The 22911-nt window shown below is 38.2% G+C and overlaps 1 protein-coding gene across 6 annotated transcripts in view; it reads right to left on the reverse strand.

Moving 5' to 3' along the window:
- ZSWIM8 (zinc finger SWIM-type containing 8) overlaps positions 1-22911 on the reverse strand; it is a 60257-nt gene that overhangs the window by 27780 nt on the left and 9566 nt on the right. For all 6 annotated transcript variants that reach the window (XR_005952710.1, XR_005952709.1, XR_005952708.1 and 3 more), the window contains exons 2-8: positions 12234-12387; positions 10972-11066; positions 6506-6678; positions 4651-4758; positions 1757-1838; positions 1022-1142; positions 482-683 (exon numbers count right to left, since the gene is read on the reverse strand). Coding sequence is in view for 2 of the 6 variants with exons in the window: in XM_041405171.1 (XP_041261105.1) it covers positions 482-683; positions 1022-1142; positions 1757-1838; positions 4651-4758; positions 6506-6678; positions 10972-11066; positions 12234-12387 (935 nt within the window). In the remaining 4 variants the exon portion in view is untranslated. The remainder of the gene's footprint in view (positions 1-481; positions 684-1021; positions 1143-1756; positions 1839-4650; positions 4759-6505; positions 6679-10971; positions 11067-12233; positions 12388-22911) is intronic.

The following is a 22911-nucleotide window of genomic DNA, read 5'->3' on the forward strand; positions in this document are numbered from 1 at the left end:
AATATTATTTTAACAAATAATAAAAAAGTACTGCTTCAATCCACCAAAAGGTGTCTTCTGTAAAGATAACAAAAGAATCTGAGATTCTATCACACAACATATAGATTTAGTTTTTATCAACATGACAGCTCATACATGACGTGCCTTGTTAAAAAAAAAAAAAGAGAAACAGAACAACTGCAAAATAAATCACCTTGATCAGGAAGAAATCAAATCAAATATGCTGAACAAAACAACTCAAACTCTACATATTCATGTTAAAAGAATCGAGGCATTTGGGGAATACAGTGTTACCAGGACATCACTAAATCAGAACAAGAGCAAACTGTAACATCCTTTTAGTGTGGAGAACCACCTGCCTACAACACACATGGGCTATTAAAATAATTGTATTCAGCCATGGGTTGTATAGAGACAAAGCACTAGTTACTGGCTCTGCCTGGTTCCCCAGAAAATCCCCCCACTCCAAGCAAAGAGATACCTGCTCATAGTTGAGACACTGGTCAGTCAGAATCTCCAGCAAAGGAGCTGCATTGCTATCCCGTCTCTTAAACATCTCCCGCACAATGGAGAGCAAGTTCCAGATGCCTTCAGGTTCCCTTCCTCGCAGGGGACGCCGCAGACAAGCCCACTCAGCAGCAGCTGGTGGCTCAGTGGAAGACAGATACATTGAATTCACATCACTGTATATAAAGCAGAAGAACACGGAGAAAAAAATTAAATCAAGCAGAGTCACAGAAAATCCTGAGTATAATGTACATCCCGAAATATATTTGCCCTTCAATGACACAGACACCTAAAAGACAGAATGTATAATGAGCTGAAGAACACCACACAAGCAAATACTGTACAATATGGTCTGCTCTACTGAAATAACACTGCAGAAGCTACACAAAAATACAGTCCAGAAGAGCAACCATGAAACTGAGCATCTCTCAGTCCAAAGCATACAGGCTATATGGTGAATGAATTTACAGATCACATGAACATCACATTTTCCTTTCAACAGGAAACAGCTCACCTGAAAACAACAGGAGTGGGTCCACAAAATTTATGAAGGGTTTTCTTTATGTTGTCACTCAGAGTAGATTCATCTAAGTACCAGGTGCTTTGATCTGATGCAGAAGGTCCAGCAGTGGGATCTTACAAATAAAAAACACATCTACAGTCTGCAAGCTTTGAAGATACTTGATGTGCCCAACCACAGAGTACACAGGCAGTGCTACCCAAGTTATTTCAACCATTGCTGAACACCATATTCAGAATTTTCTGAAAATGTTACCATAACATTACCTTCAACATGAACAACATTAAATTAGCAGAGTCTTCTTGACCAAGAGGGTAATGCAGCACTAAAATAGGAATGCTCTAACATCTCTGGTAATCAACTCTTAGGTAAGCTACCCAAATCCCAGCTAACCCAGTCTAATGTTGCAAATAGTCCAGTTTTAAGCAGGAACCTGGGAGATGTCCCCTCCAACCGATATTCCCAGGAGTCTGTATTTAATACCAAATGAAAAAAATAACCACTTTGTTAGGAAGTGCATTGCCTGATGCTCCCTTCCTCAGCAAGCTCTCTGAGGTGCCTGTTGTTATGCCATATATACATGTAGGTGCCAATACTCATCCCTTTTCCTCTATTTCCACCTGCAATCCAAGCTACCAGGTAACAAATCAGTTCAGAAACCTGAAGCAATGGAATCATTCTCTTCCTATCTGTGATACAGATTGCTGAAATAAGAAGTATAAAAATTACCTGGGGCTCCACACACTGTGTTGATGGCAGTAGACTGAGATGATAACAACTCATCCAGCAATCGCTGAGCTGTTGGAAGAATCTGAAAACAGGAAGCAAACTTTCAATATACACAGCATTTCTTATCCTTTTACACCCAGTCAAAGATCATGACTGAAGCACTCTGGCAATTTCAGGAGTATGGAATACAGAGCTCTACGTTTTCAGAAAGGACGACAGAGGGTGCTAAAGATCACACAACAGCCACCAGCTGTGACAGCTCTCTCACAGCCCACCAAAGGCTCACTTGCTGCAGTCACACCCTAATAAGTAAGCAAAAGCATCACAATTTATTAACTCCTCTCTCACTTCCTGAGGAACAGAAGCCTACAGAAAGTGATACTGCAACATTTTTGAGAGTTATGATACTGCTTAATTTTGAGAGTTAGGGAAGCCACTGCTGTCAAGGTCAAAAATTTCCTGCACTTTGAAAGATCTTTATTTCTTGTCCCTAAATAATGTCTCTAAAACCCAAGCAAACGGGAGCAGGGGAACAAACTATAAAATACATGTACACAATTTTTGGGGCAGACTTTAGCTTATTGACCATCCAGTTAGCAAACAGATTCAGTAGTAGATGAATGCAATTTCAGCACTAAACTAATCATAGCTTTTGGACCAGCTCAGAGTATAAGCAGAGAAGGTTCACACTGATTGTAGAATTCTATGTAGATATACCCTTAAAATGCTATTTTTGAAAGAAAAATGCACAGTAGAAAGAGTTTTTTCCCCCCACACTAAGTCTGAAAAGTGTAGATCCATTTAGCCTTTAGTATGTATGCACAGAACAGGCAAATTGTCAATATAATCCACATAATTAGGATTAAAATGACTTGCAACAGAATGTCTGATATCCCCCACTGCTCCATACAACAGCTGAGGTGAAAGATCACTCCTACTGTAAAGAAAAGCACATTCAGTACACCTGTATTTGCAAATACTACAGATACATCTCAAACAGATGGATGAAAACTCTTCATAAGGATATTTTTTGCATTTCAATAATCTAAAGAAACAGATTCAGCATTAAGCTATTTTGTACCGTTTTCCCACTACTACATATTTTAAGAAAATTCACAGGTCTCAGCAGTGTCACATCTTAAGGCTGAAGTACCAGGGACCTGCAGTGACTCTCCTTCAGTCTTTTATTTTTTAAGATATTCATGCTTAATTGGAATAAGAATACTGGCTTAATAAGGGGAAATAGCTCTTGAGCAAAGAACGAGGAAATTAATTCCATCAGCTTTTCCACGATTTTTCTAGATACAGAAAACACTTTCTACAGAGATTCTGAAAAGCCTTCCTACAAATCATCGTTCCCTCACACATGAAAGTAATTCAGCATTATAATACTGTACCATGTCACTCATAAACTGGAAATAAGGATAAAATAGAATCACATGTACAGCCCACTCTAATTCTACATCATGTGGTCAAAATATGGGGTCCCAAGGAATTAGAGTATCTACCCCCATCCAGAAATCTTCAAGACCAGGAATAAGACTGTTGAAAGAATTTGGGCCGTGCCTTGCCTTTTTAAAGGAATTACACAACATAGATTAAGATATCTCCCAATAAACCCCAGACTTTTCTGTTGGGCAGCATTCATCACATTATCTGGCAAAATTGCAATAATTAATTAACCAGATGTCCCTGATGCACAGCTGATACACGTGACCAAAGGAGAAATAAACCCTGCAGAGAGGAGCAGACAGACACAGAATACCTAAAAGCAAACATCCCAATTCACATGGCATTCAGGAAACAACTATTACCACTACTAGCCTTTCAAAGCCCTCCCCTACTAAGCACTAGACTGTACCATAAAGCTTAGTCTGAGGAGAGAAAAAAAGCTTTGCCTGTTATGTAATGCAGCAAGAAGCACACACTACTAGCACTCATCTCTCAGCAACAAAAAAGCAGTATTTTTTTTATCACTTTCATATTATACAATTCCTCTATTTCCTCTCATAAGAAGATTAGTATTTCTGTAGGAAATCTATAGGATGTTTTAGCAATAGAGTATCTTAGTGTCCCTAAGCACAGTACCATAAGACAAATTTTAGGCACATGCTTCCAGTAATCTAACTCCTGCTTAAGAGGAGTGTGTTCCAAATGCACTGCTGAAATGTGACAGATACCCATGCAGGTCAGTTTTTCCCAATCTCCTTTAGCTGAACCAGCATAAAAAAGTTGCCAAGCTCTTGTAATTTTAAAGCAGCCATTTCACAATCACTTGGGTATTCTTGTCTATTTTGTGCAAACATTTTAGGCAGATTATACAAATGACCTGACCCTGAACAACACACATATTTAAGGAATGAGAGAGCAGACTTAACCTTTGACTAAAAAATTTTCATGTCTATTATACTGAATGATTTTTATGAATCACTAAGAAGCTACACTGGGGGAAGTCAAAAGGTTACCAGTTAGATGCATTAGAAAGTGCCCACTTAAGTCACATACAATACTTTATCTGGGTAGTTCTCTCCACTTAGCTAACCAAACATACAAAAAAGAAACAAGCTGATTTGGGCAGACCTAAATTTTCAACAATCACGAACTGATTTATTGTGTTTGATCTTTCACAGGCTTAGTATATATTCATGCTCATATGGATAGCCACCACTCTTCTTTCTCCTTTTAAGACACTTCTAATCTTTCACCTGGCAATAGACAATTGTCAAATAATAGAATAGCAAAACTGAAAAGAGCTAGAACTGAATCCCTTCCCAGCAGCTCACAACTGAATAGCATAACTGGTTATTTTGCAACAAAATACATCACATAAATTGACCCAGAATAAAGATAACTGCATTTACCAAGTTGCCAGTCAGATGACGGTCCCCACTTACCTGTTGTGGAAGTTCACTGATTAGGTACTGAGCAAATTTTTGCAACTGGTCTCTTTGTAGCCGAGACAAAGACTCAGAAACAGGTGCTCGTAAGCACACTGCAGATGCCTGAAGGAAGAAAAGGAGACACAAACTACTATTAATGAAGCTGTGTCCACTGAATCGATGAAGTGTCACAAACACTTGCTGTGCTGATGCATACCATGCTTGGTCTTGATGGCCAATTATTTTTTCTCTGAAATGATGTAGTGTGTTGCAGATAAGATGCAAATAAGCTGTCAAGGCTTTATAAAAACTGGTTTTAAGGGTTTTTTTCAAGGAAACTGATGTAACAGCTGTGCTTAAGATCTGTTGTTGCTAGCAATTGCACAAATACTGGCAGAGACTTCACAAACAAACCTCTAAAACAGGACATTATCCCTTAAGATTCTGGCAAACGAACCAGCTCTGTGGGGGACTATTTCACAGAATCATCACCATCTCATTTATGTCTTTAGAGTATCTTAATTCAGTCTAAAAATCTCTTTCCATATCTTAAATCAGATTATAAAAAACCTCACCACTAGTTTCTTAACCTTTTTCACTCTACATAACAAAAATGTCCCACTCAAAATTTAACCCTACATAGTCAAGAGCAGTTTGATAATAAAAGACACTTCTGATATTGTCTTGCCTACATACAGCAATATGCCCTCGCTTGTAACTTGATAGTATCAGTTTATAAAAACACAAAAATACTTTCACTGTCACTTTTCAGGTGGAGAAAGGATTGGAAGCAAAAGAATGATTGTTATCGTACACAGGGTCCAAACTTGGAATGTAAATAATATAAATGACAATTTGTTTTTTAGCCTCATTCTCCATATCCACCTTTTAAAACTCAAACTAAGAATTCAAAGCAGAAACCGTTTTTTGCCAGCTCTCCAGTCCCAAGAACAGAAAGTATACCAATATTCCGATTATTTCACAAGAGTATAAATTTAAGCCAATTACACTTGTCCATTGTGAAATACTAACAAGCTTCAGCAGGTTATTAGAAATTATTAAAGAATCTAGAGTTCTTGCTCATGATGATGCTCATGATCATAAGCATGTTAACTGCAAAATGTTCTGTGACAGCAGAAAATCTTCTGTTCCTTTCAATCATCAAAACTTAATCCTTTGTTCTTCGCTTTGTTCTTCCTTTTGGGCAGCTTCTCAGCTTCCCAAAGCAGAGGAAATACAACTGTATGCAAGATCAAACCCTCAACTGGTGTATTTCATGTTGATTCTACACATTTTCAACTGAAGTTGGTTAGGATATAAAATGCCTACTTTTTGCTCTATGGAAGGCCACATAGAATAAAAGCAGTGAAAAAAAAACATTAACCTGACTGCTTGAAATCTTCAAGTCAAAATGACAGTTAGCTCAGTAAGTGTTAAAATGAACTGGTGAACATAAAGGCCAAGAGTGATCAAAATTACTTTCCTTCTGCACTCTGATCAAGCAACATAAAGAGTGAGCTTTCAAATCCTGTAATTACAAAGACTTTTAATAAAAGAAACTATTTGTGACCTTTCACTCTTTTCAGAGATGAAGAAATAATGAGCGATTTTAGCATTTAAACGAGAAATAGGAAGGGGCCATAAAGCACTCAGTGTCTACCCTTAGAAATCTGCACATTACCCAAGACAGTCTGCAGTTTAGGGCCTCAGACCATTCAGCCCGCAGACCACAACTGCGAGCAGACATTTGCACCATCTGTAACCAAAAGCAGTGTCAAGAACCATTTCCCTAAGGGGAGTGTGTGCTGCACAGAGCTGTACTGAGGAGCCACTGGGAGAAGAGGAGAGCAGAGCTGGGCTGGATGCCTACATTGTGGATGCGGAAGAGGCAGAGCGCCACGACGTGAGCGCACCACTTGGCCCCGGCTCCGCAGGTGCAGCTGCACGACGTGATCCGGCACCGGTCAAACATCACCGCCACGTTGTACGCGCCCTTGGGGGGCACCATCTGCGGGGGCACCACAGTGGCACTCAGATGGAAACCTGTGGAAATTCACAAGTCCAAAGTTACTCTTCAGGTATTTGGGGAAAAGGTTCAGCCACACAGAAATACAGGTATATGCTATTTAAAAACGGAAACAATATGTAATCCATGTAAGGATGGATGTGCATCTAGAGTCTCCAGTACCTCTTTCTTCCCAACCAACCATGCCTAAACATTAGCAGAGAAGCATAATGTGTTGTAAGAGACTCCAACATACCAGCTTTTAATACATTAAATAATTTGTCTTATTATTTAACAGAGAAAAGCGGAACTGGATAAAGTCATCCCTGAAAGCAGGCAGGTTTTTTTTTACAGGGTCAAAGACAGACTATACATACACATTTTAGGCGTAACCTCTGTGCTAACTCTGGCAGCAGTGCAGAATGGGCCAGGTGACTTGTTCGGAATTATTTCCAAGTTAATCAATTCTCACAATTTCACAGCCAACTAAAAAAGGCAGCACTTAACCTGAACACTTTCACTTTGTGGCTTCAGAAACTACCCATTTGTCACCAATTATGCACCTCCTGGCAATTTCGTTAATATCCCTTTTTTACAAATCATGACCTCAGAAAAAAATAAACAAAACCTCTTGCTTAGAATAGAACAATGGAAAGGAGAAATTTTAGAAATAACACTTGAATCTAGCCCCATTAATCAGTGACCATAAACAAATAAATTATGACAAAGGATTTTAAGAAGGCTTAGCTTCATGTAAACTCATGAACAGTGCTTATGAGTTGTATGCATTCATAATGCAGCCTCCTCTGGAGATGTTGCTCATCCAGAGGGATATGTATGATCAGGAAAAGGCCTGCTGGAGCATGGATCTTGTACCTGTGTCTTGAAGGTGCCTATCAGCAGTTAGTAACCCTCTAGAGCAATGAGTATCAGCCTCAGAACCTTTCTGCTAATCTGGAATTCAGTTTTCATGAAGCAGAGAAAGCACCAAGGCATCAAAGTCATAACCAAACTTCAGTCCTTAAGTCTACCGTAATTAAGTGGAAACGGCTTGGGACAGATAATAGCTTTTCCATCATGAGGACAAGGAAGTAGATTATAAATCCACATGACTAAGTTTTTATTATGATATCGTGAGATCATAAAAATTATCATAAAAGTGGTGTCCAGGAGTGCACATGACCTACTAAATTTATTCAATTTAAAATAATGTGCATAATTTCCTCCTCAAAATATAATCCCCATACCAATACAAATTTGCTCTTACCTTACTTAACCTTTCTATTTGTCCTGTTCACCACAATTCAAATCCTCTCCCTGATGTGAGTGATTATTTTGATTAGTACACATAATGCCACCCAAATTCTTCAGTCATTTCAGCAATTGGAACAGAATCAAAACAAAAGGCGGCATTCACACAAAATTACTGCACTGCTTATTACCAGATACAGTTCTAATTTATGTTTCACATTTGGTTAATACAACCCAAACACTTCAGCTAGTCCTTCTGTTATACACAACTCAGAGTAATGCTCTGACTTTCACATAAGCAAATTAAGCATTTCACGAGTCGGAATTGCAGCAATTCTGTTACACTGCAACAAAAGAAACACAAAAGGTGTTAGAGAAGACTAGATTCCAGCTAAAAGCTCTTACCAAGCCCCTACCCTGACATTCTTTGTATATGAAGACAGTTAAATGATAATGAAACAAGGGAAGAGCACTTACAAAACAAGAGAAAATTTGAGGAGTTTAACATGATATATCACAAGCTTCAAATCAATCTGTAGCTTGACAAACATGTGTGACACAATGCTAATTCAAGCAGTACTGCAGTTAATTATTTTGCAACACCAATCTTGCTGTACTTAAGAATTATTTGTGGGATGGCACAGGAAACTATATGAGGAAGGCAATCTGGATTATAAGTAATGGTTTCTTTTACCAGGAAAAATTAAAAGAATCACAGAATCTTAGAGGTTGGAAAAGACCCCTAGGATCATTTACCTAAGCATTAACCTGGCACTGCCACATTCACCACTAAATCATGTCCCCAAGCTCCACAATCATTGCAACATGGCTTTCTTCATAACTATTCTCTTACTGTTGTAGGGGCAGTTCTGATGCACACATCTCTGCTCACAGTTCTGGAACTTTGGGAAAAAAAGGGGAAAACGAGAGCTGAACAAAAGCTTTTACATAGAAGGCAATTTTGGACAGTTAGCTTGTTTTAAACCAAGACAGAAGAACCTCTAAAAAGAAGAGACACTATTGAAGGAGAAGCCAAGTTAGAATCCAAACTGAACCTGCTGCTGCCTTCCTCAGCTGTTAAAAAGAAACTAAGACTATGACAAAAAGAAGTCCCTGAAATCCACAACACACCTGTTTAAGAACAGCAGTAATGTATTCAGTGCAACAGTGCTGGTATGTGACTGCTACAAAGAGAATGGAGGGAGGAGGTCTACAAAAGCCAACTCCATGTGTATATACAGTAGAAAGCTGTAAAAAATTGGGGGTTTGGAATGTAGTGAAGAAAAACCCCCATGATTAGATAGAGTTCCTCTCCTAAGGACAAGGCAACCTTACTATTTAAACAAAGTTTCTTCCTTCCCTTCCACACACATAATCCTTTGTCAAGAATCACAGCTGCTTCTATGTGTACTTGAGAAATTTTTCCTCTGTATCACTCACCACCTCCTCTTTATCCCTACTCTTCTGCTCCCTCAAACACGGGTTTTGCATTAATATTCCCAGCCTTTGTTTGTGTACATTGCTTTACATCTCCTCACCTTTTTAATGTATTACTCATGGCTCCCTCAAACATGGGTTTTACATTATTCCCAGCCTTTGTTTGTGTACATTGCTTTACATCTCCTCACCTTTTTAATGTATTACTCAAACAAGTGCTAACCACAGTCTTTTACTGTCTATCAAATATTTTGCTCTTTTCCACTATCAAAGTCCCAGGAATTACTGAATTTCAGGAAGCTGCTTTTTAACTCATTTTCTCTGCCTCAAACATTTGGCTTCCTGAAGTTTCCTCAGATTCCTTAGAGGCCTCTCTCAGCATTTCAGTCACAACATTGGAAGATTATTAATGACCTCAAAAGTCAATTTAATCCTATTTAGCAAAATTTCCAAATCAATGCTGACATTCCAAAATTACTATCTGGTCTCAGTAACACTATGCGAGGTAGTTTTAACTCAATCTGACTTAAGTACAAAGAATCTCTTCACTTCTATTCCCAAGAATTGCTGCTATTTCTATCACAGTAAACACTGGATGAGGTAATACCCTTTTAGAAGCTTTACCCTGTATTCAGGTAACAGCTCATCAGTCTCTTGCAGTTTGTGTATATCAAAGACCATCTCTTTCTCTGTTTGGTCTCGCCAAACCTTTATAGTACCTTTTATTCACTTTCTGAGGGCTCTTTACCTAAATTTACTCATTTTCCTCATCACTGAGAGTTAAGTATTCCTAGTTCTAGTAACTAAACAGGCCCACGGAAGTCTCTATCCCTCATCACATGAAAATATAAGAAATTTCCTAAACTTCCTCCTTAACATTATACAGCTTTTTACATTATCATTTTTCTTATTAGAACAGGCTCAGTTCCCACATGCCAAGTGATAAGCTGATTCTGAGGCTCGCACTTGCAGAAAAAAAAATCTGCATGGGATTGACACGGCCCACCTTGACATACTAGTAGTACCTTTATTTTACATAATGCCTTCTGGTCAAACAGCTGCCACTGAAAAAGTTCTCAATATTCTTCTTTGCTTCAAAGGATTTAATGAAAAATCCAGAGTCCAATTCTTTGTGTAGATAAGATTAGCTTCTACCACCAAAAACCATAAAAAGAACATGATAGTAGGAGAAGCTATAAAACCCACTGTCCAACAAGAAGGATTTTCATCTGCCAAAATACTACATGAATAACTGTACAATTAATAAAATCTTTTGTTACAAGAATAAACTTTGCAAACTTCCTCTGTGCCACACAGGCACTTTAGGCATTGATCATTTGATCAGACAACTAGGAAGTCAAGTTCTCTTTAGCAATGAAGAATTTAAGCATTATAGAGAAACACGTATCCTATACAGTTTTTTTGGAAAATGCTAAGACACATCAGTCCATTTCACAGCTGAGCTGATTAAGGCCAAAATAAAACAGAGCATTTAGCTCAACACATTGTAAAGAAGACATTTGGCAGGGAGTTTCAGCTAAGATGCCAGACAAGCTTGTTTTGAGACATAGCACTGCTGTCCCATTGCAGATATGATTTTGGAACTCTGAACTACCTAGAAACGTGGAGCTGCACTTTCTTACCTATCTGGAGAGGGTCTTTGACAGCCCTCACCCGGAAGAGCTGCTCCCCTCGCTGGAACTCATCTGCACTGCCATTCGCCAAGCACGAGTACAACCTGCAAGACATCAACACAACGTGTCAGGATCACTCTGGTTTTGAGAAACTTCACAGTATTATCCTCTTTGCTGACATGGCTTTTGAAAAAACCTTGCTATCTTGAATACAAAGTCTAGGTCTCTCCTGCCATTTCAACATTACAATTCAACCACTAAAATCATTAGTCTCTTCCTAACTGGGTTTGTGTATAGCCACCAGCAGTTTTAGGAATTTCCACCTAAGGCTCTGAAATACAAATTCATTCATAGTCTAAAATTAAGCCTTCATATAGTATAGTATAGTTCAAGGTCTAATGTTAGCATGCCACAGTAAAAATTCCTTCTAGACTAATTATCTGCGTGCTCTTGTGAGGTTTTCTTCTATCTGTGCTCATCAGAATAATGATCATGTACAACCAGCTGGCTTGCTCTATTCCCTAGCAGGTGATCTTACATCAGCACTTCCGACACTACCTCCCCCGCTGATACCTGAACCTTAGACAAACATATCCAAGAACTTCCAGCAAGATTCTTTCTAAAAGAGTGTAGTATCACTACTTTGCAACAAAATTCTGAATACAGAGTTACATGGGTAGACCTCCTATAATATAAAAGCTTCAACAAAGCTTAGAAATAGATCTAAAAGCAGAAAATCTTTGACTATGTAGTCACATAGTTAATGTGGAAACATAAGAAATATAGTCATCTGACTATATCAACTCTGATCACTGATGTATTCAGCAAATTCTGGTTCTCCTATTTACACAAAAAAAAAGGACTGCACAGCACACTGAGCAAGCCCTCTTTGACAATTTCTGAACCCAGTTCAAGCTCTGACTGCAGCAACAGGTTCAAATTGGGAAGATGACTTTGTAAGACTAACATAAGGACAAAACTCCGCAAGCTAGCCTACTGTTAGCCAAATTAAAGGATGCATTTATTTTGTCATCCTTTACACAAAGAACCTAGACATCTCCATGGTTTTCCTGGCACATATACAAGGCAGTTCATCCCAGAACAAAACCCCATATCACAGCATATCCCACAGTAATCTATCCATGTATTACAAAAGGCACATAGGAGCCACAGAAGCATCAAACATACAGGACATCTAAAGGACAATGATTCTCCTCAAGTGAACAAAACCTTTTCTTAAACATCAGTGAAAAAGAAACAGTATTTATTACCTGATATCCTCCTCATTTTCTGGGAAACTCCAGAAGGCGATTCGAAGCTGCAGTTGTTCAGGCACTGGAGGATAAACTTTCTCCACCACCTCAAATGGAATGTGAAATGCAACCTGTTTTGCAGAGAGTTCCACCAATGGGATCACCAGCCCATCTAGAAAGACAAGAAACAAAACACAATTAGCCATTCAGAGAACAAAACTTGTGAGAGGCTAAAGAGGTCAAAGCAGGGAGCTCTTCCACCTCCTCTTTTATCTCACCACGTTGAAGACCATTTTTCATGGATAGTAAAAGTCAGCAGAGAAATCTTTTGAAGAGTTTTGAAGATTCTTTCATCTCCATGTTTGTTTTCAGCCACTCAGGGCACAGGCACAAATCCCAAAAAAACCAGCCCTTGGCCAAAAGAGCTACATCAGCCTAGCAGTTAGTGTCACGACAAAACTGACCTTGTTTAGAAAGACTTAAGGTAACCAAGTATTTTTCACACATTTCTGTTACAATGTGGCAGCTACATCCTGCGAATTCCAGCAGTCCACGCAAAGAATTAGTACAACATATATGCACAAGTAGCAATGGAATGGTTATCCAGGAATCTTAGTGCTCACTTTTTTGGACAATATTCAGTATTCATCTATTTACAAGGTTTTCATTTCAATTAGTACTTGTTGGTTTATTTCCTTCACCAACACCTTTTATATGATATCTGCCTTGATACTTCAAGTTCTTTAGAGAAGCAACAGGGAACTCATGTGTCAGTGCAGTACTGACTACACAAAGCTCATGAGAATCTTAAGGCAGTAAGAGCCTATAAAAATATAAATATATATAAATATATATTTATAGAAATATATTTAACTATCACCTTTCTACCAAACTAACTCCACTTTTTATGTTTTTACCAACAGATAAAGATTTCTTATCATCAGGCTATAGAACCCTCATGTTTCTTTGCTCTGACTCAGATTACACTTCATAAAAAATGCCAGATTTGTTGTATCTGCAAGTACATACATCCCTGCTTTACTGAGATCACCTCCTGACCCATCACACCATCAGCCTTGGTTCCCCATCTTCCAAGCCCTGATGTCAAACCCCTAATTAATTCAGATATTTGATGTTAAGTCTCTTTGCTTCCCTCACCAGCCACTAAAACACCACTGGAAGCCAGGATGTAAACCAACCTGGCCTTCAGCTTTCCCTCCACACCAGCCTTCAGACAGAGTATCAAAGGAAAACTTAAGCCCTGATGTCAGTAAGCACTTTCTCACCCTCTGCCTAGAGATGCCCTCCAGTCCCAGCAGTTGGGAAAGATAGGACAGGAGAGGGTTTTCAAAGTGCATGCACACAACAAAGCAGCCAACATCTCCCCCAGCACTGAGCAGACCCCACAAATGAAAGGACTGCATAAATACGGAAAAAAACACACAGTTTTCAAACATCCACATTTAGGATTTTTTTTTTTTGCAGTGCTTTCAAAGCACACAACAAAGCAGCCAACATCTCCCCCAGCACTGAGCAGACCCCACAAATGAAAGGACTGCATAAATACGGAAAAAAACACACAGTTTTCAAACATCCGCATTTAGGATTTTTTTTTTTTGCAGTGAAATTAGATTCCATAGTCACTATTCCCTTCTCCCAGAGTCAGTCTTTTACCATCAGGGTTGGTTCTTCACCACCAATGATTTTTACTCTATGTTATAGATCCAGTCTCTATTTTACAGTGCTATAATCCTTTTCACAAATGTGAGAGAAGCAGATTATAAAATGAGTGAAACTGGAAAAAGATGTGCCCCTTTCTCTACAGATAGCAGATAAACAAGCTTTTAGCAGAAAATCAATTTCATTTACACTTTTGACAACAGGTGTAAAAACAGGTGTAAAGCTTTCATCAAGTCACTAAAAAATGTACTGCTTTTAATTAGTCGCTAAAAAGTATACTGTTTCTAATTAGTGCAACATAGTCAAATTAATATAAATCCTGCTGCTACAGTAGTAGTAGATACCACAGAAAGTCCAAATTGAGGCACTTTCATACTTGAAATTACTCTGAGCAATGAGAGGCATTTTGCATGGTTTAAAATGCATTTCTTCTGTAGAGGTAACCTATTCAGTTACTTCACTGCACAATACTAGAAAAGAGGTAACACCTAAACAACCTCTACAAGGTAAAAGGCTCAAAACCTAACTTCAGTAGTGACTGAAACACCTGTACATTCTTTTGAGAGCTGCAAGCCTTCAGCCTAGATGGTATTCCTTTTCATAAAGATCTGGTGCTAGGTATGAAGGTTAGACTAGAAATACTACAACATGAGACCTCATCTGCTCCAGCACAAGTCAGCCAGCTTGACTTTAATAAGTGTACAAAGTGAAGTAAGGCAAGGCTGACTTTGCACTGAACCCATTAACTGATTCATCAGCTGTACTGTGTTAGCAGTGATGAGCAGAAGACAGGTGGCCAATTATGTAGCACAACTCAGAGCACACAGCTGAAACATCTTGGGAATAAGGCAAAAACAGTAAAACCTGGAGGGGAAAAAACAACCATCTTACTTGTAAGATCATGTACCATTCTAAAGTACAGAATTTTCAATAAGGAAAAAGAGAGATGGAAAAAATAGTAGAAATTAACTGAAAAGTAGAAAACAATTTGTTAATCACACTCCAAGGCTGAGTGAATTCACAACAGCTACCCTGGCACACATGTAAATGCCAAAGTTAGGAAGTTAAACTGCCCTAAGTTTAGTCCTGTGTAGCCAAGGTGAGATGACCCTACCAGCCATATGGCTCAGAGCAGTATTAGACGGTCTTTTCCCTTCTTCCTCCTGTAAAGTCAGCTGGACAGTCCTACTTTGGTGCTAAAACTAGACTTCAAATACTCTCATCTGAGTCCCAAACAAAGAGAGATCTATTAAAGAAGTTTACTTCTAGATACACAAAATTTGGGTTGGTGGCTTTATACCTGCTTGTAGGTAGATTCATACCCACCCATATCAAGAGGTATTATCAATAAAATAGACAAAAGGTACTATCAGGTTCTATAATAAATATTTTTAGCAAAAAAGAAAAAAGGAAGTCTACTAAAAAAGTAAAGGGCAAAGCACCACAGCTTCTACTCAAAGCAAAAATAAGTATAGGAAGGAAGACTGCAAATTTAGTATTAAAAAAAATTAAACAGCAGTGAAGTCAAATTCTTGAGATAAAACGATCCAAGGGAGAAGATAACTAAATTGTGGAGCAAAACTAGCAAGAATCACTATTTGCTCTTGGAAGCAGACATACCCCAAACAGAAGAAAAAGCACATTTCAACTATTGAAAGAATAGAGTCACAAGTAAAGCATAAGCAACCTGAAACTCTTCTCACAAGCTAAATGACTAAGAAAACCTAACTAAAATGCAAGATCAAGCATATCTGAGCCATTCTGAATAAATCACACCTCATTATTTACCACCACACAACAGGGAGCTTTGATGAGGACTATCCTGCCCTTTTTGCTACTATTTTACATGAATTACAGGTTTGATGTTTGTAGTCATTTTGTAAAAGCTGAAACTTTAGCACAGATGTAATTATTCCTGCTGGAACAACAACAACAAAACACCTGACCCCAAAACAGCCAACACAAGCTGTGCACACAAACCTGCATTTTCACCAGCAGAACAACTTCTGTGCCAGCAGGACTTACCACACAGAGATGAATGTGTAGCAGTTGCTTAACCTTTCCAGCTAGAGAGTAGGCTGTAATAAGGTGCAGCCAACAATTACTCATAAAAACAGATCACGTTCAAAATGATGTAGCAGTATTCCTTCAGCACAGTAAACAGAAAACCAGAAGAAACAGCTGGAATAATCAGCAGAACAGGGACCATGAGAAAGCCAAAGAGCTATTAAAATACAATAAAAAAAAAAACAAAAAACAACTGGGCTAAACACTGAATGTATCTGTTATCAGGTTATTTCCATTCAGTTACTTTCATTTGATACACATTCTAAAAGTAAACTACATATACAAGTGAATGAATAGAAATGCAAGTGAACAAAACTCACAGCAAGAGATAAGACCCAGTACAAAGACAGGATACATTGCTTTCCCTAACTTTAGACAAATGGTATCTTAGACTACATTATCTTTTGAGAGATGAGTCTACAAGCTTTGATTTTACAGCAATCCCTGGTCCCCATCTGAAGTTTCGCCTCACCCATCTCACTGGCTTCACTCCTAAACGTGACAGAGTAACAAAGTAATATAACTACACACAGAACAAGAAGATGAAGAAAATTAAGGAAAATTAAGTGAATCGCCTGTGATATCAAAAGCTAGTGAGAACAGTAAAGCTAAGAGGAAATACACAGAGTTCAGTCTTGACTGGTGAAGGACATATGGGAGGGTGTTACAAAATCTGGTTTACAAATCTCATTTTAAAAATAGTAAATAACACATTGCTTTTTACAGGATTTCCCATGTACAAACATAAAACCGTTGCTGTAGAATGCATGTACAGGATTTCTGCTTGTTTAATTTAACTACCTGTCAGTAAAACGCCCCTTGGATTAAGTCAGTGATACACTGTCTCTCTGATATCACTTAAAACCAAAATGTACTGAGAATTCTCAAACAGGCAAGCAAAGGAAGCATTGCATTTAATCATAACATACATAAACCAACTCTTTAAAAATATTTGGTTTTTTACTGCTTTCTGTACTGTAAATTCCTTTCTAAAATTCTGCTGTTGGTTTTAGTTTATTCTCTTGCTTTTTTTTTTCTAGAAATTTATTCTGAGTTGATGTCTTTAAGAACTAGATGCCAGAGAAACACAGTCCTTCAGGCTCAGACCTGGCAAGAAATATCAGAAAACATCACCTTTGTCTTTAACTCTGTAATAGTTGAGGGTGAATGCTGTGAATGTATTTTTTAAACAGTTTACCAAGGTGAACATTGCAAAATGAAACATAAGCCTTTTAATTAAAGATATACTCGTTATTAATAAATTACTTCCAAGGCATTTAGGCCATTCATACTTCTTTTTCTTCTTCCATTTTACCATATAATCAACATCTTATAAAAAGCAACATGTCTATTAAAAATAGACAAAATCCATCTCTGAACTGCAGATAAGCTACACAGTATGTACCAGAAGCATTTTGCAAAAGTCTGAAAATAAGATACTTTCTCTTCCTTTAAAGGTATTTCTCATGCAAAGCTCCATCCACAAGGCACATGAATTTTAGTTCCCTATTCAAAGAGGTGTTCATTAAGAGCAGAACTGATAAATGGGTCACAGACACACCACCATAGTTGGTTTTCTATCACACTAACTTTTTGCTTCGTTAAGTTCCAGCCCTGCAAAGTCAGCTAAAAGGGAATATCAGAAGGGTTCAACTAACATCCTTGCAGCCTACATAATCAGTAAGGGTCACAAGACACATTTGTGTCTGCTCGCTGCTCTGTGGCTTTCAGGCACAGACCTGCGAGATGAGTAGTGAATACTTACTATACAATTTCCCAAATTTCAGGCAACATTATTAAAAAACACAGCCCATCTATAATGCAGTAGTGCATAATACATAGAGATGATGGAATATTAAGAGCATCCTTGAATAGTCTTGGTATTGTAACCTTGGGAGTAAATCAGACTAAGTACAATTAAATTAAGGTTCATGGTCCAGTCACAAACAGAACAGCAATGTTTTCAAAGAGATAAAGGAAAAGTTCTCCACCTAAGTGGAAGAGATTTTTCAGCTACTCTGTGCCTGTAAGACTTGGAACACAGGAAGTACTGAACCACAACCACCAAGCTCCAGAAGAAAACTAAATACTTAACATAAAAACACAACTGAAATAACCAACATAAATTTAAACATACAAAAGAAAGAGAGGTAACATACAAGCACTGAAAGCAATTGAAGTATTTACCTTTTAAACACCCACACCAACATGGGTCCAAGTTAGAGGAGAGAGGATTTGGAATAGAAAAGTGCAACTAAACTGAACATCATAAGAAACATCCATTATAAAGGCTCATAGATGAGCTGCTGGAGCAGCTCTGAAGCTACACCATACAGCAAAAGACAGATTAGCTACACATATGCTGAGAGAAGACCATCCAAAGAAGCCCTGTAGATAATGAAGAAAACACAACAACTCAAGATGCCCTCTTTCAGGCCAGTATTCGGATACTTACAGCTAGGGATTAATTTCCCATCAAAAGATCATCAATCTCTCAGCTGTATATGATCTCCTTAAATCACACAGCTGGTCTCAGTGGTGTGCAAAGCGAACATATACACTCCACAGACTGCTTCAGCTCAGCTGGAGATGCTGGGTTCTTAAAGCAGCCCAGCAGGCACAAGGACTGAGCAGACACCAAGAAGGGGCACCACTTGCTCCTCCCAAATACAACACAAGAGAACAAAACCAACAGGCAATCCGAGGGGTGAAGACCCCGAAGCTGACCAGAGACCCTCCTGCCTCACAACCTGGCAGCTGAATGGACACAGGGAGCTGCAGCTGCACCCAGTCGTAGTCTAGCTTGACTACATGCAGAATGAAGCCTCTGAAAACCACAAGACACAAGGCAATATTCAAATACTGACTCCCAGCTGTCTTCAATTAGCTGTTTTCAATTCCCCTGCTTCAGATTAATAATTCCATGCCATTTTGTACAAAGGGAAAAAACCCACAACGTTCCTTTGTAAGAAAAACCAAGCAAACCACACTACTGCTAAAAGCTAGAAGTTCTTCTTTTACAGATTAATGAAGCTAATGCAAAGATGCAGGCTCCTGATTCCCCAACTATTTCTGCAGCATCAATCCTAAGAAAATAAGCAACTTTTTTACACTAAAATACTTGCTGTACCAAGCTATAATAAAGTTTCATCTACTTGTTTCTCACACTCCAAACAAATTCCCTGCAAAACACCTCAGCATTTACAAAGCCAGCTGCAACAACAAATGGAGAACAGCCTTTGGTGTAATTCATCTGTGTGAGTTTTTCACACAGTGACAGATCAAGAGGGTTAGACAAGACAAGAACAGGGATCAAGTGATGGAGATAGGATGCTGCAAATGCTACTGCTGATTTACTGTTAATCAACCTTGCTCAGAACACAGACGAGAGGGAATATTCTGACCTGAGGGCTCCCTTGGTTTTGCTTTCTCTCAATGTTTCTGTACTTTTAAAATATCCATATACTCATGGCAATCAAATAAACAAATGATCTAGCAAAAGCAGCAAGGACAGGACACTGTAATGCAACCCTCAAGTATTTTAGGCAATTAGCCACAGGAAGAACCCTAAAAATATGGTTTTATCCAAGAGGCTTGTATGGCAGGATGATAATCTTATCATGGAAGAATGAAAGTATTTATACATACACACACATAAACACACTTTTCTAATAATCAAAAACCATATTCATAGAGAGAACTAAATGATCAACAAATTAGCAAAACATTCCAGAGAAAAAAGCAAGAGTCACTTTGAATCACAGGTACACTAATTTGTTCACAAAAATAAACCAAACAACAAACTAGCAGGATTATTTGATTTTATTTTTCTGTCTATGCAATTCACTCATTAAATATGCACATTAGCCTTCTTACTGCCTGTAAATAGTACAGAACTCTCAATTAAAAATTTGGGCTTTTTTAAATTTATGGACAAATCTGCTTCTCTTATTTGCTTTTATCCTTCTCCTTCTCCATTGCTACTACCCCCATAAGCTTACTAACAGCACTAACACCCTAATGGGATCTGTTTTTACAAGACGATCTTGTATCTCTTATTTCCTCAGCGAGAGTTATGCAACTCTGATCACATAAACATTTTGCAGCAGTAAAGTGACATTGAAAATTATGTCAATGAGCTGCAAATGGAGAGATGTAAGACCATGTTGAAAGCAAAAATAATTTGGGGGAGGCCTACATCAGCCCTAAGCCACACAATGACATTTTTATGTACAAAACAGTTGAAAAGATGAATAAGCAACATAATTTTTTCATTAGCATTTACTGGATAACACTGATGAGATTCATAGCCAGAAACCATTAAAAAACAGATCCCAGATGGGCACATTACAGTCCAGAGTAGGAAACTTCACACTTAACCGACAAACTGCAGCACTATTACTACACAAATTCCATTACAGACATCACAACATTTTAGGAATGGCAGTTTTTTTAACCCAATGCAAAAAGGGTCATTTTATCACAGGAGGGTGTCCAATTCACCCACAATTTCTCTGCTACCTGTAGCAAAAGCCATAGCAGAGTCAAATTTCATCTGAATTCAATTTCTGAAAGCTGCTTAACACTACATCACAAACAGCTCGTATGTGTAAGTCAAAATATCTCATGGCTCAAATTATCTTTGGTTGCTCAATTTGGATTTCCCTTCAAAATGAGAGAAGTATACTATTTGGCTGACAGCATATACATATTGCCTGGAATCACGACTTCTGCCTCCAAGATGAAGATAGTTTAGGAAGCTATAATTAGTTCCTCCTATAAGACAGGCCTTAATACACATTAAAATATCAGAAAAACAATACTTGTATTTAATTAGCACACAAGCCCTGTAGAATTGCAGAATACAAATGATTGCAGGTTTAGAGGGCTGAGTGGGTGGGGGATTTTTTCAAGTGTCAGTAGTTTTAAACCTGTTAAGGCTTGCAGTTCCCTTCTGCACATTTCTGACAAACCCACTTCACTATGGTTTTCTACATTCACTCTCTGTATGTATACAGAGTTAAAAAAAACCCTGAAAACCAACTGACTTAACTCTGCTCACCTGTGGAGAAATGACATTACCATTGTGTTAACATCAATCAGAGAGACTGCACCTCAAAACAGTTTTTGCTAATGAACCTGAGCACATAACAGAGGAAGAATGCCACATTCAGCACAATTCCTGCTGTTTCAATATTAGACTCATTTAAAACTATTTTATCTTTAGCTCATTATTTTTTAAAGTTAAATCTTTAAGCATTCCAGTGTTGTGCCAACTCCTGGTAACACCTTCACTTGACTTCATGAGACAAAAAAAGCCCTAGAAGAAAGAAAGCTGGTTAGATTTTACAATGGTAAGCAATAACTGACCAGACAACTAAAACTCAGAAGATGCATGATGTCTGTTTAATCCAACATTAAGATTTCTAACACACTAAAAATTTAAAGAGGTGCATGTCTGAAAACCTTTTGCACGCAGGTCAGCTGGCTGGCTGAAGAACTCTCTTCTCTTACAAAAGCTCTCTTCATTTTGTCCTTAAAGCATCATAACTACAACAGCCTTACTACATTAGAAACCAGATCTCTTCAACGAAGACCACATTTTTACCACCTTCAGAACTATAGTTCAAGGAAAATGTAGAAAGCTACAAGTTACATTTGGTAACAAAGAATTCGTTTGATGAGGAGAGGGAAAAAATCCATTATTTGTTTCAATGACTTCAGCACAGAAACACCAGGACATTCCTCCAACACTAACTTGAAGTCCTAAGATGCTATTCAAGTATGTTCTGCCTAATGTTTCAAGATTTTGTTGCAAAGGCATACAATGCACCCACAGAAAACTCTTGACAATCTCCTCTGAAAATTCAGATAAGAAAATTCTTATTTCAAACCATTCCATTTCCTTCCCTAAAAAAATAAATTCATTTCATAAAAAGAGCAGCCTGGGCAAGCTACTGACAGCTGCTAGAAATCCTAAAATAAACAGCAGATTTTTGTAAAGCAAGACAGACAGTGCTACAAAACACAGCATTCATGCCAGTGCTGGCCAAGGTTTCATGACAAATTGGGCAGCTTGCATCCAAAATAAGTCTACAGCTGATGAAGCAGATTAGCTTCAGGCAAGTCATTTCCCCTGCACTGTTACTCCTTGCTCTCTCACCCTGTACAGAAGGAATTGTGCACAACCAGGATTGTGCATTCAGAGCACAGACATCAAACAGTTCCTGCCTTCTGAAAGCAAGGCTCAGTATTACCAGATATTCCCACTCCTGCCCCACACAAGGTATTTCAAAAGCTCAGAATTCAAGATTCTTTTCAGTGCCCTGACCAAAAAAAAAGCTACAAATATTTTTCTGATTGTAGATGATGGAACACAAATATAAATCAAAATCTGATTTCACCACAGCTGAGAATCAATCTTATCAAGAAGTATTGGTATGTTTTCAGACACAAAAAGAAGTCATACAAAACACCATGCAACCTCCACTATTTATTGTGCTGTTCTCTACAGCACCATTCCTTAGTAACCATCCTTAAGTATAACATGCAAAATTAATTTCTAACTTTTCTAGCTTTTTTCAAGTGTCTAAATAAACGTCAGAACCATATCACTTGGCCTCCAAATAAATGCACTGGCAAACACTGAAGAGCTGCATTTACTGAATATATCAGCGTGACATGAGGCTAATTTTTGGGGGGCTGATGGGAAAGTTATCGTCTGAAAAGAGTAAAGGATAAGGCATTCTCACCTCTAGAGTAAAAGAAAAATAATTAAGCAACTGTCAGCAACTAGAAGTATATCACCAACTGGAAACCAACAGAGGTTTAAATATCTATTTCATAGATACAAGAAGTTAGATATCTAAATTCTTTTGAAAAAGATCTTACCTGACTCCCTTCTCTCTCCTTTGGTTTCTTAAAAATCTCCCCACATCTAACCTCAGGC

This window comes from Onychostruthus taczanowskii, unplaced genomic scaffold (assembly GCF_017590055.1).
Source record: "Onychostruthus taczanowskii isolate IOZ18803 unplaced genomic scaffold, ASM1759005v1 scaffold22, whole genome shotgun sequence".
NCBI classification, from domain to species: Eukaryota; Metazoa; Chordata; class Aves; order Passeriformes; family Passeridae; genus Onychostruthus; species Onychostruthus taczanowskii.